Source organism: Parasteatoda tepidariorum, chromosome 5, assembly GCF_043381705.1.
Source record: "Parasteatoda tepidariorum isolate YZ-2023 chromosome 5, CAS_Ptep_4.0, whole genome shotgun sequence".
In the NCBI taxonomy this organism is placed as follows: domain Eukaryota; kingdom Metazoa; phylum Arthropoda; class Arachnida; order Araneae; family Theridiidae; genus Parasteatoda; species Parasteatoda tepidariorum.
Window position 1 is genome coordinate 76,822,258 of NC_092208.1, and position 19,421 is coordinate 76,841,678.

The following is a 19,421-nucleotide window of genomic DNA, read 5'->3' on the forward strand; positions in this document are numbered from 1 at the left end:
TGTACTGTACTTAGGAAAATGAAATGTGATTGTTATAGTTAGTGACTTAATACATAAGTTTCTAACACCACTTAACATTATTATAATGGGGCAGAAAAAGTTTAGCCAAAAGTTTAGACAAGAAGAGAACATTTAAAGTGATTGATTAAACACCACATTAAAAAAAAAAGATTAACTTACAATCTTTTAGTTTATATTATCAAAAATGAATGAGACAGTTACTTTGCTGCGTTTGAAAAGGTTAATTTCTTTTTAAACTTGCCTTTGCCAAAATGAAATACAAATTATTAGGGAAAATTGAAAATATGATATGAAATAATCAAGTAAAAGAGAAATTACTCTTCTAAATACAAAAACATTTATTAACAACTAAACCAATAAAAATACATATAATAAAACTGTTTTAACTATCAAGCTTTCATGCTGAGTTTTGTTTTACATAGAATAAAACATAAGTGAATAAATGAGTTGCAAGAATGAATGGAGTAAAATGTTAGTGAGTACAACATAATGAAAGGGAAAGCAACTAGGTCCTCCAAGCTGAGTTTGGGTTCTATGATTAAATCAATATTCAATAGGCAATCACAATGGTTGGGAATGAACATTTCTTAAGTGTTTTTTAAGATGATGAGACAATAAAAACATCTTATGACATATTGTACAGCAATACTTCCTTAATTGTGTATGAGTAAGAACATGTTTTTTTAGGTCTTTAGCTATATCAGTGGTATATTTACAATAAGTGCATTTATATCTTTTGCTAGGATCCTCTGATCGCTTAACGTTTGTTCTCCGATTTATTATATAACCGTCCAGTTGCATTGTTAGAATTGATTCTGAAAAGAAAATAGACATAAGTTTATTAGAATGTAAGATACATTAATTAGAATGCATAAGTATGAAGATACATTTATTCAAATAGCATCTATAAAACATAAGAAACGAATGAAAGAGAAATGATCTTTTCTACTTGAATAAAGTTTATAATTATATAGTCAGATTAATAATATAAATTTTAAGATAAAATAATTGCATATGTATAAAATAATAAGTATGAAATGTTTCTACGTTAAAAACATTCATAGGCAGAAAAATTTGAATTTCAGGTATTGGATAGCCTATCAACAACTAAAATTTCACTACCCAGCATCAGTAATAAATAAATCAGAGATGATTGTGCTCTGAAAAAATCCGGATTTCCAGTTATTTCGTTAAACCTGACCCGGAAATCATCGATCACATTTATGTATAAAAATTCTTGTATATTTATTTTATTTAAAAATATTAGAACTAGATTTTATACTTGGCCTCTCTTTCATTTGTAAATACTTTTTCCGGTAGAATAAAAAATGTGTTAGAGATTAAAGTATACTTATACATAATTATTCATTTAAATTATGCTCCATATAATTTATTTAGAATTTCATATTTTGAAAATATTGATACAGACATTAATTTTTTGAAATGCGTCATTGATTATTTTACTCCAGAAATTTTCTGGATTTTTGAGTTGGGCTCCCAATCACCTCTGATAAATAAAAAATAAATTTAAATTTTTCTTGGCAAATATTTGATATCTGGTATATCTTTTATCTGAATGCATATAAGATGTAAAAATAATGATAGAAAATATATGAAACTAAAATTGATTATGACCAGAAACACAGTTTGTGCTATTAATTAATTTGAAAATCATGAATGAGGTATTACCATTTTTATAGCAATTGAAGGTTTATCCTATTCATAGAATGAAAGCGCTAAACTTGCATGCATTCTTATAATCCATGCAAGAAAAGTGTATCTCTTTTCCTTTAAATTTGAAAACTCTAAACTACAGATTTAAGCTCTATAAGACAAATGTTAGAAAAGTTGACGATTAATAAATATTTTCAAAGCAATGCAGGTGTTTGCTTGCATCTGCAAATCAACTAAAACATTTAAGAAATTTTCCTTGCAATTTATCATGAATGTAACTGATTTTCTATAGAATTTATTAATTTTATGTAAAACTTTTTAATTTTCACACCAATTATAATTAAAAAAAAAGAATTATGACTAAACTATTTTTTACTACTTTCTATACGAAAAATAATTTTGACAACAATTTTTTTCTACGATGTCTTTCATAAACAATTGTAATAAGTTGAGTTTTAATCAGTTAAGTAATATAATTTTAGGTTTTGAACCTAGTTATCAAGTACATTAAAATAAATTAATAATTACAGTTTTTCAAGAATTTTTCCTTTAAGGTTGCAATTGAAAAAGTGTGACAGTCTTGTAATAATTATCGCAAACAAATTTGTACAAATATTTCTTAACCATGCCATAAACTAATAATAATAATAAAAAAAGATTACAATGGAGTAAAATTATCTGACTGTATTATAGGCTATATAAACTCCTAATCTAAACTGTGTTATAAGCTATCTAAACTGAGTAATTGAATTAACAGCTAAGAGTTAACAAAGAAAAATGATATAATAAACTTATTTTATTTAAAATTACTATTAATTACTATTTAATGATATAATAAAATTATTTTAAAACAACTTTATAATCTATAAGCATGTTTTAATAAATTTATTTAACAAAAGTATTTATTATTTCATAAAAATATTTATTAATATAAAAGTAAAATGCTTTATTCAAGGAATAAATTATTGATTGAAATAGATGTAATAAAAATATTCAAATCAATATAAAAATAATCAAATCAACATTAATACAATTTATGCACAAAAAAGTAAAATGAATAGATATAAACTTTATTGCAATGATGAAATATCAATCTCTGGAAGATAAAAATGTTAATATTTTTATTAATTGCATACTTGAAAATTTTTTTTTTTTCTGATTTGAGCATTTTGTTTTCAATTAAGATTACACACAGCATTGTCTTCAAAAAAATATAAAATGCTATCATTATCCAAGTAGTATTAAAGATTTATTTATAAGTTAACACATTTTACTAAAACACAAGTAAAAAAAAAACATGACTTTAGTTAGAATTTTTTTTTTTTTACTAAATAAGTGAAACTGAAAACTATGTTATGAATATATCAAGGTAATACCTAAATTGCTTTAATTATTGCTTTCTTGAAGAATTTCAGATTTTTTTTTCTTTATTAAGTAACTTGGTAAACCTTTTCTCTTACAAATAATAAATAAAATAAAAAAATTAGCGTCAGGAAAAAATTACACTTTTCACAAAATTACTCATTTTAAATAAAAAAAAAAATTCAGATAATAAGTTAAAAATTCAGTAGTATAAATCTCTTTCTTCAAATTCTATTTTGTACACAATTATTTATTATACACATTTAAAGAGAAAAAATTATGTTGCTAAATACAAGATTTGTGGATTAGCGAGATATTGATTATTTCAAATGAAGAGTATGGCGCTATATAATAATAAACCACATTTTCAAATTGTTCAGAACAGTGTTAGTGTTAAAAAAAAACACAATTTTCATGTAAGTGATAGGATGTTTCTGTGTATTGTGTCATCTAGTGAAAATTTCTAAAACTTGTAAAATATTAAACTGGAAATAATGCCAAGACACAGTTTTATCTAAAACATTGCTTTTGGAAAAAGTGTAGCTTATCTCTATATTGACCATAGCCCTTCAAATGTAAAACTTTTTTTTATGTGAATTGAATAAATAAAAATTTCTTTAAACTTGTACATCATTCCAGACATCATGCTGGTGAATATTAAGTTTTTATACTGTGAATAATAAGTATTCATACTGTGAATATTAAGTATTCATACTGTGAATATTAAGTATTCATATTGTAAATGGAAGTTATAGGTAAACTTCAGCATACATTTAATCATAACACAAGTTTAAATATTTATTTATTAAAAATTCTACTTTAAAAAAAAAAATAAAGATCATAATCAACAATATTAACATAATAAAACAATTATTTAAGTGGAAAAAACATTAAAAATTTAAACAATGTTTTAACATAAAGACAGTTTGATGAATAAAGATAGACATGTCATAAAAGATGGAGCTGCATGTGCTTTTTTAAATGATGTTTTAATGTAAAACGTGAACCACAAGTTTCACATTTGTGATTTTTTTCACCAGTGTGTCTAAGTATATGGTGCTTCAGATTTGTTGATACATCAGATGAATAGGGGCAGTAAGAACATTTGAAACGACGAAGAACTGGGCTTGCAAATGATGGAAATGGCACCAATTTTTCCATTCTAATTTGTAGAATGGATGAACCTGTCAAATATAGAATTTTTATTAATGTAAATTTTATTCCTTTTACTTCAAAAAGTATTTTTGCAATAGATTTTTAAAAAATTTGAAATATTTCTATGTAGACTAAAAATTGATGCACATAATTATGTTCCAAAAATTATGCTTTATAGAAGCTTCTTTCTTATTTATATATACTTACACATACAGGGACATCACCAAAGGGGGTAAATGGTGCTAGGTGGTAGTAATTTTTAATAAAACAAAATTTGTGTAATTGTTTGTTTTCATACTAAATTAAATATTTCTATTGAAGTAATAGAAATTTTCTTATAGTGTAATGAGGATGTAAATAAATTATTTCCTAAAGTTAGAGCAAATGAGAGAAAAAATTGGAAAAAATCTTAAGCCAGCTGTTAGGAAATATAAAAGGCCTTTTCCATACAGAATATTTATAGATTGGAACAAATCTGTTACGTTTACTGTTTTTAACGCCAACAAGCAATTTTTCAAACTATTAGACAAAGCTGGAAATCAAAAAATATTTTTTTCTTTTTCTTTAAAAAAATCGGCATAACTAAAAAATTAGAAACAAAAAACTGGCTTTCAAGAATAACACATCTCTTAAGAAAACTAATTTGAATTAATTTTACTATTTCAGAAAGGAGAAAACGAAAACACGTGAAGTACATAGGTTACTGAAAGAACATGAAAATTGACAGCTTATCAAACAGATTACTTTGGTGCCGAATTTGAAAAATAAATAATTTATAGACGCCAGGAGAAATACAATATATCTACGCTGACAGATCTGGGCTGATGATTTTAATTTCTCAACATTTCATTTCTGTATTTTAGATAATTGTGGAAAAAGAGTTAGATTAAAAAAAGCACTAAAATACAGAATTGCATGTACGTATTAATATGCATTACTAATTTGGTTAAAATTTTATTATGAATACTTTCATACCATGCCTCTGCATATATTAGTGGGAAAACAAGAAAAAGGACCAAACGTGCATGAAATTATTATTTTAATTATGAAATTCTTCTGTTTTAAGTAAATTTGTATAATTAATATAATTTTTTTTTTTTTTTTACTCTATAAACTGATACTTCAAACACATAACAATCTAACTTAAAGTTACTATTTCTCACAAATGAAAATGGACTAGAATTCTGCTGAAAATCTCATATAATCTGTAAAACGTATTTCTGTCCAACAAAACAAAATGACATAAATTAATTGTAAATTTACTGTTACAGTTTGAAATTGTCTAATTATTTATTTAGATTTATGCGATTAGGTTAGTTGTGTTAAGTCCAGGGGTCAAATTGATTAGAAGAGGAAAGGAATTTTCAGTGGAAGGGGAATTGAAAGTATTTAATGCATCATTCTAACTTGTTGGGTCAATAACACGTTTTGTCCAAATGAAAAGATCCAAAGATGCTGCCTGAAATATTTCATACCAGCAGTATTATATATTCTTCTTCCTATGCAAAGATAAAAGAAGGTGACAAAAGAACGATTGATTCTTTAGTAGTGAAATAGCTTAATAATATTTTTAATTATGGATAAGCCAAAGTAAAAACTTACTTGCTGTAAAATGATGTAATGGTGTCCACTTTTGCCCTTTGTAAAATTTTGCAGGAGTGCCCATAACATGGTTTCCCAGTGATTGAATTTCATCAGTCATTAAAAAAAGATCATTTAAATGTTCTATTATTATATTCTTATTTATGCAATATGTATATGTTTAAAATGTAATAAACACATTTTTAGAAATGATTGTTCCTTAAAAATGATGTTTCTTTAGATTCCATTTTCCTTTACATCTCTATGTTGCATTTAGAAAAAATAAATAAATAATATCATTAAATTATTTCAAAGCTATTTTTTCAAATAAGTAATAAATTAAATAATGTCTAACAACTATTTTTGTAAAAACAATCTCTGAAATAACAATATTACAATTTTATGAAACATTTTTGTAGTTAGAGTAATGAATCAGCAGGTTATGCCAGAACATATGAATTCCATAAACATGCAACACTATAAATTTCTACATTAAGTGAAATTTTAAAAACACTTTCATATTGATTTTATAAAGAGCTTCTTGATGCATCTAAAAATTTTAAAGCTGATTTTTACAAATTTATTAAACTATCAACAAAACCCACAATAATCTTCCAATGTTTTTTTAAATAAATGTAACTATTGTTTTTCTGAAAGTTATACGATAAAGATATTTATATTTAAATATTTATTTTATTTTTAAATAGTTATTTTAATAGATATTTATATTTAAATAGTTAATATATTCTCATAATATTTATGCCATGTTTCAAAAGTTGACAATGAAATGAAATCTAACTCTAAAAAATTAGAAAGTTATTAAAACTTAATGGTCTTAATAAAAATCTTGTGATCATGAAACAACATATCAAAATAGTTAAATAAAAAATTAAAATAAAAAGTTAAATTTAAAATGTTCATCTCTCTAAACTTTTTAAATTTAAAAATAAAACAACAGTTCATTGATTGTAATAAAAAGTATATATAAAAATATTGCTGGTTAGTTAGTCAACATTATTCAGTTATTTATTATATCTATTTTAATATGAGTAAAAAGTGACAAAATTTCAAAAGGTGCATATTGGAAAGAAAAAAACCAAACTGGTATTTGCATAGTGTCACATTAAAGAACAAAACCACAAACATAAAATAATAAATAAAAATTTTCCGAATTTGTAAAATAATGTACACTTAAAGTATAACACCATTAAGTTCTAATAGCAAGAGGAAAAATTAGACATTGTAAAAGGTGTATTGAAATTAAAAAAAAATTCTATTTACATAGTATCACATTAAAAGTACAAAATCACACAAGTGAAAGAAAATTTTTTCCAGGTTTATAAAATTATTTACATAAAAAGTTCACAATGAAGTTCTAATAGCAAAAGAAAAGGTGCATTCAAATAAAAAAAAAAAAATGCTATTTATATAGTATCACATTAAAAGTACAAAACTGCACATATCAAATGACAAATAAAATTTTTCTAGGTTTGTAAAACTATTTACACAAAAAGTTCACCATGAAGTTCTAATAAAAAGAGGAAAAAAATTATATTGTAAAAGGGGCATTCCTGAAAGAAGGAAACCAAAAGTGGTATTTACTAAACATTAAATTAAAAATACAAAATCACACACATAAAATGACAAATAAAAATTTTCCAGGTTTGTAAAATAATGTACAAAAATAGTGAATAGTTAACCATGAAAATCTTATCTAGTAAAATAAACACTTAATAAAAAAATTTAAAAAAAAATATTATTTAGGAAAATTTAAAATTTTATATTCATTTAAAAAGAATCAAAATATAATATATTCGAATGGGAAAAAAATGCAGAAATGCATACAACCTAAGGTTTGCATAACACCCATGACATTCTTCTGGAAACAAATAATCAAAATTTAAAAACATGTCAGTATATAAAGTATACTTAACCATTCAAGTGATAGCTGCAATTCTGTAAGAAATTTTCCCAAGTTTCAAATAGAACCACGTATAAAAAAAAAAAGAAAAAAAGAGACATTATTTATATCTTGATGTACAATTTTATAAAAAATGAAAGTAACTAAAAAAAATTTTCATTTATATGCATTTTTCAATTTTCAAATAGTTTTTTTTTTTCAATTTTATTTTGTATATGTTTCATTTCCATATGCAGTAGAAAATGTAGTCAATAAAATTTCGGGATGATTAAAATGACAGAAATTATCTTTTACATTAAATCTAAATTTAGAAAAATAAAAAATCTGAGCAAATTCTATTCAATAAAAAAGTAGAATACTTCAACATCGTGACCTTAGAGAAAATACAGTTTTTCCGAGTAAAATTATTACAGAATTAACTCTTTTTCTTCATAATATCACTTAAAATATATTTTTTCAATATTTCCATTCTTAAAAAAATTTCTTTAAATTGTTTTATGTAATATGTTACTGTGAACTTTTTTACAATGAAATGAAAAAAAAAAAGATTATAAATAAATATTTATGACAAATATGACAAGACTTTTACATTTTTAAAGTATTATTTGCTCTAAAATATATGCTTTTTTATCCATTCTGAACATTCAAATATGTAGAATTAAAATTACAACTGAAAATTTATTGTGCATTTAATGTACTTCGTGCAACAGAAAATCATAAATAAGCTTTAATAATTTCAAATCATTTTCTTTTCAGAAATACAAAAATATATAATACCTTTTTTAACAGATATATACTAATTTTTTTTTACATTGAAATATACATAAATGTGCATTCAGATATCAATAATTAGTAACTATTCAATAAGCTCTTAATATGTCTTAAAAAACCGTTTTTCTGAAAATATTGCGAAATTAATAAATATAAAAATAGTCATAGTTAATTTTTTAATTAATCATTACTAAGTGATTAGATAAACATATAAGTGCTTAAAATTTATTTATTTAATTTTAAAACCAACTTAATCCATTTTAAATACAAAAATCAGTTACAAATAAAAATTATTTCACGGTAATATCTCCTTGTGCACTAAACACTGTTTAAAATTAATACTATACTTAAAGTTTTAACTTCTAGCAATTTTGAACATGTACATACATATTCCTCTTCGCTCTGAATCGGAGCATAGGGCAGCTATCATAGCTCTCCATCTCACTCTATTTGTGGCCAGATATTTTGCCACCTATGTCTTGCCCATTGTTTTTAATTCATTTATAATCTTTTTCACCAAGTATTTTTGGGTCTTCCTCTTTTTCTAAAGCCTAGAGGGATCCAATTAAAAATTTGTTTTACTTTAAATTTCCAAGGTTTACATAGAACATGATCAATTCATTTCCATTTACATCTTTTAATATCCAGATCAATTGGTTTCTGTTTTCCTGTTTAAGGGATTCTTGCTTTACAAATTTTATGGAACCACTTGATATCTGCGTAACTGATTGATGATTGCGTAACTGATTTACCCATCTTAAACTAGCGTTAATAAATACTTAAAATTTTTCATGTTGCATTTATTGAAGTACTATGCCTCTGATCTATAGTGTAGGACATATATAATATTAGTACTGAAAATTCTAATTATTTTTAAAATTTTTTTTTTGTATTTGTTTCTTCAGAATTTATTGAAAATTGCGTAACTGAGTTAGGCTTCTTTAAATTTATTTAGATATCTCCATCAGTTCTTCTTTTGTTATTATCAAAAATGTCTATTTAGTTCATGGTGAAATGAAACATGCTACATGATTTTCTCAAAAACTTCTTAGTGCGGTTTAAGTTGGTTTTGAAAACTAAATACCAAAATAAAAATAAACAGTTAAATCAAAATCAGCAAATCTAAAAAGATGATTCAGTATTAAAGTGGAATTCCTTTTTATTAAAATAAACCATGAGAGGGAATATATAGATAAGTACATACATTAAACAAGTTGAAAATGCACACTTTTCAAGTGTTTCTTCAAATGATGAGCCAAAATAAACCTTTTACCACAGACCGTGCACTCAAATTGTCTCTCTTGAGTGTGAGTAAGAAAATGTCGTTTAAGATCTTTGGCCATATCGGTGGTGTATTTACATAATGTACATTTATATTTCTTACTAGGATCTTCAGATCGTCTCCAGTTAGATCTTTTATTATATGGAATGGAAGAGTCATAAGTGTCCAAGAAACCTAAAGGTATATGGGGGAAAAAATGACATATTAATTTATTTAAATGTTGGAAAATAATCAGTTAGCATGTCTCACACTTAAAATGACATAAAGAAATAAATGAGATTAAAACATTAACGAAAAATAACAATTAAACTTATGTTGTAATAATTAACATAAATTAGGATATTTTATTTAGAAAAATGAATCCCTAATATCAAAATATGGAATTTAGAACACAAATTGACATGAAAGCCAAGCCCAGCAGGATCTGAGCCTCATTTAAAATAAAATAAAAAGAATATGTTCAAATATATAAGTAAAGGAACTCAAATTCACAAAGTAATTGCCTCATAGAATAGAAATTAACTAATTTCTTTATAATTATAATATTTTCTACCACTTTATTTATAAAATGTTTTAGTTTACAATTTTTTTTGTGGACTTTTTATAGCATTAAGTAAAAGATCCTATTTTAGAGTTAAGCAAAGAAAAACAACTGTATGAAATCATTAGTTTGCTCTATACACAGAACATTAAACTCTCTAAAGTAAGGGATCGATAAAAGGTAGAAGACTTGCGGCCCATTGTTGAAAATTTCAATACACGTTTACATCTTAGCAAAAGGCGGCCACTTTGAAACCAACTTAATTTATTTATTAATAAAAACCAACTCTTCTTATTCATTATATTTTCATAATTTATTTTTAATAGAGTTATACTAATTATTTGTCCCGTTTCTTTCTTCTTTTGCCGCTTCTCACATTATGTTACATTACTTTATTGTTATGGTCAAAACAATCAAGCCAAGAGAGATAGAATGACAAAACAGGTACTCAACCCTAACTCATTTGTCTAGATGACGCAGACTTTAATCTTTTTGTTGCAATTTCTCTTATAAGCACCTATCGTGTTAATAAATTGAAGAATTCAAGTTGCTAACTGTGGAATAAACATTCATATGAATGAAACAAGTTTTCTGAGCATTACAGAGGAAGGAATTTTGGCAATGTGGAAATCAAATTTATGCCAAAGATTCCTATCATTCAGCCTATTTTTGATTGAAGCAGATGAATTTTTTCATATTATTATTACTATAAGATTCAACAGTTTTGTCTCCATCGGTGACTAAAGAAAATAAGAAAACATTACATTTAAAGGGATAAGAACTTAAAATTTTTTTAATTTATTAAACATGCAGGAATTACAAAAACAAAAATATAAAAATGGCACAAAAATTTTCAGATCATTTAATATATATAAATAATTGAAATAAATCTTTACCACATTTTAATTCCTTCTTTGAGTACTATATAACTATTTCTAATTAACATAATATTAGGAACATATAACATAAAATTAGTTACATAACATAAAATTATAAATGGAAACATTTCTAATAGACTAAACTAACTTAAAAGTTCTTTGAATTTATGTAAGTAAATATATGTTACTTAAAAACAAATTATGAGAAAGAATTCCTACCCAATGTCCGAACACAAAAATCAATGTGAATTCTATATATGTAAAGTATACACAAAATTAATAAAAATTGACATTTCAACAATTTTATAGAACAATGATTTAAGAAACACACACATATAAATAATACGTAGTGGAACCCCAATTTTACATTTTCCATTGGACAAGCATTAAAAAATGCACAAAGCGGGATAATGTAAAATCGGGGTAAAAAAATATACAAGTATATTTTTTCAAAAATTGACACTAATATAAACTACTGGAAAAAAATGTCTAATCTTAACATGTTTTTAGCTTTTAGATATAATTTCAACAATATCTCTCTCAATATCTACAATTGATTGCAAATTTTTTTATGTTTGGTTTTCATTAGCAAATAAATATTGTATCAGAATTTTTATGCTTTGAAACTCTTGATCAGCTGTGGGGATATCCTTAGAAGTATTTCACTCATCTTCAATATTTTCATCACTATCATTGGGAGTAGGCATTAAATCAGATATTGAAATGAGATGTGAGTAGCAAATAATATACTCGCTGTCGCCCTCCAAATATCTTCTAAGACGTAATTTTATTCAGAAGGACCAATTTTTTCCTTTAGATAACAAGAAGCAACTAATCCCAAGAAGTTTCTTAAACTCGTTTGTAATATATTTAAGTCGACACTGTCCAAAGATGTAGAAATCAAATTCAGAGCTTCCAGAATGTTTATTTTTAATTTAGAAGCATCTTGCAGGTCACCCGAATCAAGGAAGAAAAAAAATTATTACCTAACCAGTTGTTTAGGGTAGCGCTCTTTAAATGATTGGATAATTCCAAGATTCAAATACTGAAGCTAGCTGCAAAAAAAAAAAAAAAAAAAAANACTGGTAAATCTTACAATTTAAGCTCCCATACTTTCGTCAAAAACTCTTCCTGTGGTTTGCCCATCCTACCACACATCTGATTTTGACTCAAGGGTAAAATCCTATCTCACAGATAAAAATATAGAATAGAAAGAATACCAGAAAAGCTACCAACAGCTAATAAACAAGTATCTTTTTTTAAAAAAAATATTCAGAAAATGTTTGTGCGAGCTTTGTGCAGAAAAATGGATTTTGATCAGAGAAAAATGTAGAAAGCAGGATTTTCTTGAAAACAGTAACACAAGATCTGGGATAATTCAACATTATCAATATAGGAAATTTTCACTGACCAGGAGAAAATTACGCAAGAAGCAGGATAACATATGAAACGGACACCGTGAAACTGTGGTTCCATTGTATAATCTTTCATTATATGACCTTCATGTAAGATTGATCATAAAAAAAATTGAATGAACTTCAAATTATTGAGGTAGTAATTTTACTTAAAGTCTAAGAAAGCTTCTAAATTATATAAAGACTACAACAATTATGTTTCATTTTGATGCATTTGTTAAAAGTACCTGTAAAGATAATGAGAGTGAGATAATCCTAAACCAGTAAATATATATATATATATATATAAACTACATTACACAGTGAATTGTTTAGGGATGAAATATTGAGCTTTTGACAAAAGTCACTAAAATTCATTAAATTTAGGTCAGCTCCTAAAAACTAATTCAATTTATCAGTGCAAGTAATGTTGAATAATTTTTTAAACATGAAAAATTTGTTATATGCCTATTTATTATCAATGTTGCAAATATATAAAACAGATTTAAAATTAAATACAATATTTCAAATTTACATTCTTCATACTTGTAAAACTTTCTTCAATTAAAATTAAAGTACATTACATAGCTAAAATGCAGTTTCTAAATTATTGAAATAAGAAAAATACTCTATTAACATGAAAATACTAGTGTGTTTTGCATAAAGCAAAAACTCCAGATAGGTTCCAACTTCATTATATTGGCTAAAAACAGACAAAATATAATTAATACTAAAATATAAAAATTCAACCTCTATAAGTCAATAAAACTATTAAACATAGAAATATACAGGCAAATTCAATAAAATGAACTACATATTGTTTATTAAATTTAACCCCTAAAATACAAAATATTTTTTAAGCCCAATATTATTGAAGTTGGAGAGTGTTCATTTGCATCAAGTTTCACCTCATATAGTTTATGCTTTCTTTTTAGAATGATATTCTAAGTACTTCAATATCTGAAATAGAGAATTATAAAGTTAACAATATCACGAATCCTTATACATTGCTATGCTATGTACCTTTAATTACTTATTTATTCATCAAGTAATGACTATCTTTTGTTTTAATAATATTAAAAACTTATCAATTAATCTGGTAAGAACTTAATAATTTCATTCATGATATTTATAAAAGGAAGATACTTTATGAGTGAAAATTTTAAACTTAGCAAAAATGCCCTCTAAATTCTGCCAACAACCTGGCGAGACACGTTTGAAACTAAAAAATAAATATACAGTAATGGATTGAATGTGAAGGGTAAAACGTATATTTCCCTATCGTAATCTGTCGCACCAGCTACAATCGATAAGACATTAAATAGATTTTAAATTTGCTATTTTTTTATTTCTTAAAAAAAAGCACATACAGATTTACCAGTGGGCAACTTTCAGTCAGATTTGATGTTCTTTTAGTATTTTTTTTTTTTGTTGCTGTTGCCAAGGCTTGACGATTATTCTGCTACAGATCCCGATGTGGAAATCTTCTAGTTAAAACTCATAGCAACCAAATATTAAACTATTACCCATGTATTTTTTAACAAAATATTATTTGCAAGTATAAGAACTAGCCTGTGGCATTTTAGCACCTTTGAGTTGAGGAGGGCATTTTCATAACTGGTATCTGTTTCAAACGTGCTTCGTCTAAAATCACCAAGTTAAACTTCTTAATTCCTGTAATCATAAATAATCTTTGAAAATACATTTATAATGGCTACAAATGTTACCCTTGGCGTTGGTCCCTTTCTGTTAATTTTTTTGTTGTTTCTCACATGCCACTGCACAGCTTTTTTCTCCCCTTCTTTTTTTTAGTACAATTACAGATACGAAAAAATCTTTTCATTAATAGTTGGCGCAATTAGAATCAGGGAGGAACTGTCCAACCTACTACTGATTTGTATTGACCTAAATCTATCAAGCATTTTAAGAAATTTACATCAGTTTTCAATTATAAATTATTAGGATAATTTAATAAAAAAGTGCAGAGTTTTTATTTTAATTTATAAATCTACTGAAACTAATTTCTTAAGAAAATAAACTTCAATAACTTGTCTTAGTTTTTTTTTTCTTCTAATCATGAGCAACTATATCGTCGTACAGACTTCGTAGCAAATAGCATGAAATATATTTTTTCAACTACCAATAGTTGATATGTCAAATAATAATACTATCTTAAATGTTTTTCAATTTTTAAATAAGATAGATTCATAAATGACGATTGTACAAAACATCAAGAATCCTTAAACAAAAATTGCCAATTCTACGACATGCTAGTTCTGCGGAATTAAACATTTATTTTCAGATCACACGATTTTCTACTTTTAAAACTGGTATTTCTGTAGTAACTTATTGCATTGTAGATTTAAACTTTTTAAAAATTATTTGAGTATTGAGTATAGTTAGGTGCTGCGAGCTCTCTGCTTATCGCTTATAGCTCTGCGTTTAAAATTTAATTATTTGTTTGAGATAAAGTTTATTTATTTACCTTTTTCTTACCCGGAACTATGAGTTTGAAATGCGGCAAAAGTGTTTTCCGACTACCTTTTTCTGTATATCACTCTGAAGCGATTTTTTTTAAATACTCATCCCATTTAATTAATAACAAATCCGTTCCTTAAAATTAATAAATTTTAGATTCTGTGCCTGAACACTGCCTTTTTTTTAAAATTAATGATTCTGTGGTTTAACATTTTAAATTTCTACGGTTTAATTTTTAAACTGTTTATCAAACTGATGTAAATATAAACAAAACTGAAGCTGTCCAGCACAGCATTGCATCATTTTTTCTTAGCAATTATTCAAGTAATAGAAATAACATAGTAATTTTTAAAAACATTTCATGTATAAATATATGTTCCAATTGTCATTTTCTTTGTATGACATTTATTATTAAAATGTTGACACATTTTTTTTTAAATTTACAAATATCTTTACCTCTTATATTACTTAATGATTTAATGCAAATTTTTTATGGTTATTTTAACATGCAATTTATGAATTCTTATTCCTAAAAAACTGGTTCATCACTCTTTTGTTTGTAGCTGATTTTTTTTATCTGCATTTTCTGAATAATTATAGGTTAATTTCGGCATTTTTCCTCCCCCAACTAACGTTTTATCAGTTACTGGGGTCATAAAATAACCCCTCGAGTCTTCCCGTTTGTTCTACAAATCAGTTTATATCTCGCTGCAAATGAGTTTAGTGCATTACTTTTCGTTCCCAATTAAGGTTATTTCTTCTATTTTTCTAAGTTCTTTGGTGTTTTGCTGCTTAAGTACATATACTATTTGTTATCTGACAAAAATACACTAACTGTGTCTAAAGACCGACGACGTTTCCAAACTGTGTATAAAAAAATCATAGACCTGGTTATGCCACTTATTAGTGATCAACATTAGCAAACATGTGATCAATCAGAGTTTGAATAACAAACTACAAATGCAATTATTAAGCAGTTGTTGCCTGTTGCAGTTGTTAAAGTTAGACATATGATACCGAATAGGAGCTTTTAGTCGTCAGTCGCCTTCAATTATTAGGTTTACATCCCCCAACACCTACTTATCACTTGATAAGAAACCTGGTTAATACCTCCTTGTAAGTGAACTTCCCACGATTCAGAGGGGAAAAAAAGAAAGCAATGATTGCCTGTAAGGCATGAGGACCTATGGAGTTTATATATTCACAATCATTCATCTAATAAGTGTCTGAATAAAAGTTTTTATTTGTATGAGAATTTTAAAAATTATATTTCTGTTCTCTTTTTTTACTCCAGCTGCATTAAATACAGTTTTCAAATTGATTAGAAAGTAAAAGAAATTTTCAGTGGAGAAGAAGTAATTTAAGCTTGTTGGGTCTCATAAGTGTCATCCAGATGAACAGATCAAAAGATGCCGTTGTCTGAATGAGCAATATCATTTTCTCTCCTTTCTTTGTAAAGATAAGGCAACGTGACGGGAAAAAGATTGATTCTTTAGTAGTGAAATAGCTTAATATTTTTAGTTTTGGAGAAGGAAAAAATGTACATTCTTTAAAAATGGGAAAAAGTTGAATATTTGTTTCCCTCGGAATCTTTTTTTTTTTTTCATGTTCAGAAAAAATAATGTCAAGGCAAAAGTGACTGTACGCATCCGGTTATGGGAGTGTCCACTTTGCGGAGAATGTACATAATGGTTTATTCATAGAGGATTCACAGGGAATCAACAATATGCTCATATTGAGAGGTGTCCGTTTTGCAGGAGTGTACTCAACAGGAGGTATCATTGTATATATACAAGGTGTTTATAAAGTTCTGGACCAATTTTGATGTTTAATAACTCATAAAGATAAATTAAAATTAATAACATTAATGGTTAGATAGACTCAAAAAGTTTCACGACCCTTGTCAATGAACTTCCACGTGTGCCCCCTTCCTTGCACAGAGAATATCAAGTCGATAGTCAATTTCACGCCAGGTAGCGGCAAGCATGTCAGCATCCACAGAGGCTATTGCGGTTGTAATTCTGACTTTTAGGTCATCAATGTTCGACACGATCCTCCTGTAAACATTATCCTTTATAAATCCCCAATGAAAATGAATATCAGGTGATCTGGGTGGCCAAGGAATTGGACCTCCTCACCTGGAAAATGGTCATTCAAAGAACTACGTACAATGATACCCCAATGAGTTAGTGCACCATCTTGTTGCAAAAAGTCATGTGGCTGAAGCTCTTCTAGTTGTGGAAATACGCAGTTTTCCAACATGTCTTAAGTTTGCGACTGTTGAGACCATCTTTTCTGTAAAAAAGAAAGCTACCTGGCTTGAAATTGACAATCGACTTGATATTCTCCGTGCGATGAAGGGGGCGCACGTGGAAGTTTATTTACTTTTTGAGTCTATCTAACCATTTATGTTATTAATTTTAATCTATCTTTATTATTTTATGAGTTATTAAACATCAAAAGGGGTCCAGGACTTTATAAACACCCTGTATATTGTCGTATTCAGAATACTAATTTCTCTACCATTTAAAGGATTTTTTTATAAGGTTTTTTTGCAAAGCCAAGCACTGTAGCTGAATTTTTACGTTTTTCTGAAATCTATTAACTACCGACACTTGTTAATTTTTTTTTTCTTTCCTTAGAGTTTACTGGTTTTAAAAAAATTTTGCAGTTTAAGTTTTTTTTTTCTTCTCTCAAGTTTAAAGCATTAGATGTGATAAAGATTTACCAATGCTGATTTTATTGAATTCTCCCTAATAGTTAAAATAGCCTAAATAGAAAAAAATTATTTTATTTAAGAACTCACTAATTTGATTTGAATGTATAAGGATTTATATAAATATGTCTTAACTTTGATGATTGTGATACAATTTATTTTAAACGATTGAATATTTTTTTTTTCAGGTCTTGCCGTGCTTGAAAATTATTTCATGAATTGAAAATATGGATAATAATAGTAACTACTTTTGATTTTAAAATTCTTACCTTTTTGTTTTAGTTGTATACTTCAGGTTTTCAGGCAAACCAGTGGAACCCCAGTTTTGCGTTGTCTGTTTCATATGTTATCCCGCTTCTTGCATAATTTTCTCCTGGTCAGTGAAAATTTCCCATGCCGATAATATTAAATTATCTCAAATTTTACATTATCCTTTTTAAGAAAATTCTACATTTTTCTAACAGATCAAAATCATTTTTCTCTACAAAACTCGCACAAACTTTTTCTGAATTTTCTTTTCTTTTTTAAAAAGATACTTGTTAATTAGCATTTAATTTCTTTTCTTAAATTTTTTCTGTTCTATCTTATTATCCGTACACTTTAATTGTAAAATTTGTGAGTGGAATTTAACCACCAAACTTCAAATTTTGTATCTTTAAATTATTTAAACATTTAAAGAACGTTACACTAAAGAATTGGTTTGGAAATCATTTCTTTTTCTTGATTCCGATGCAAGATGCTTCAAAAGAAAAAACAATCTTTTTGGAAGGTCTGAATTTAGATTTCCACTTAAATGCATCGACTCAAATGCATTACAAATGGGTTTAACAAAGCTTCCTTAGATTAATTGCTTCTCGGTATCCAAATGGGAACATTGGCCCTTTAAAATTGAATTGTCTGTCTGACGGCTGCTGCCAATGATAGTGATGAAAACAAAGACAATAAACACGAAATATCAGAGGGTATACCCACAACTGATCTGGAGTTTGAAAGAATTAAAACTCTAAAACATTTGCTAATGCAAACTATAAGACAAACAATAGTAAGTATTAAGAGCAATATTGTTGAAATTGTATCCAAAAACTAAAAAATATGTAAAGATTACACCTCTTTTCTAGTAATTTGTCTTGTTAGTGTCAATTTTTGAAGAATGTACTTACATTTTTCTTACCCATATTTTACGTTATCTTGCTTGGTGCATTTTTCACTGCTAGCCTGACGGAAAACATAAAATTTGGGTTCCACTATATATTATTATTGTCACTACACCAAAACCGCTAATCTTTTTGTTCGAAAATCTTCACTTAAGGACTTTTTAATTTGTTTTTTAGCAAATCATCTCAAATGTAACTTTTCGTTCCAGTTTCTGTTATGGTGTTGATGCTCTATTGCATTTGTCTATTAATATTATGGTATTTTTGTTTAAATTTAATAGTGTGCTAAATGTTTTTCTCGTCAAATTCAGTGTTTTATTAACTATTGAATTACTATGAAATTTTTACTACATTGACCTTTTTTAAAGTAATCTCAAAATAGTGTTTTGTGAATTTATTCTTTATTGATATCTTGATTAAATTTCTTATAACAATTTCATTGCTTAAAACATAATATACATATAAATTTTTGATTTTTAAAGAAATGAAAATA

General features: G+C 26.3%; 1 protein-coding gene and 1 long non-coding RNA gene across 2 annotated transcripts in view; one reads left to right on the forward strand and one right to left on the reverse strand.

Moving 5' to 3' along the window:
- Positions 1–341: 341 nt before the first annotated feature.
- Positions 342–12,166, reverse strand: LOC107451348 (uncharacterized). The gene is made up of 2 exons (XR_006226282.2): positions 7,728–12,166; positions 342–836 (listed from the first exon to the last, which is right to left on the reverse strand). It is a non-coding gene; the product is annotated as an uncharacterized lncRNA (long non-coding RNA).
- A 2,798-nt stretch (positions 12,167–14,964) lies between these two features.
- The window catches only part of LOC107451345 (eukaryotic translation initiation factor 2B subunit alpha), a 26,930-nt gene continuing 22,473 nt past the window's right edge, over positions 14,965–19,421 (forward strand). The window contains exons 1-2 of the mRNA XM_071180644.1: positions 14,965–15,382; positions 17,963–18,014. Of these exons, the coding sequence (XP_071036745.1) occupies positions 18,002–18,014 (13 nt within the window). The 5' untranslated portion in view covers positions 14,965–15,382; positions 17,963–18,001. The remainder of the gene's footprint in view (positions 15,383–17,962; positions 18,015–19,421) is intronic.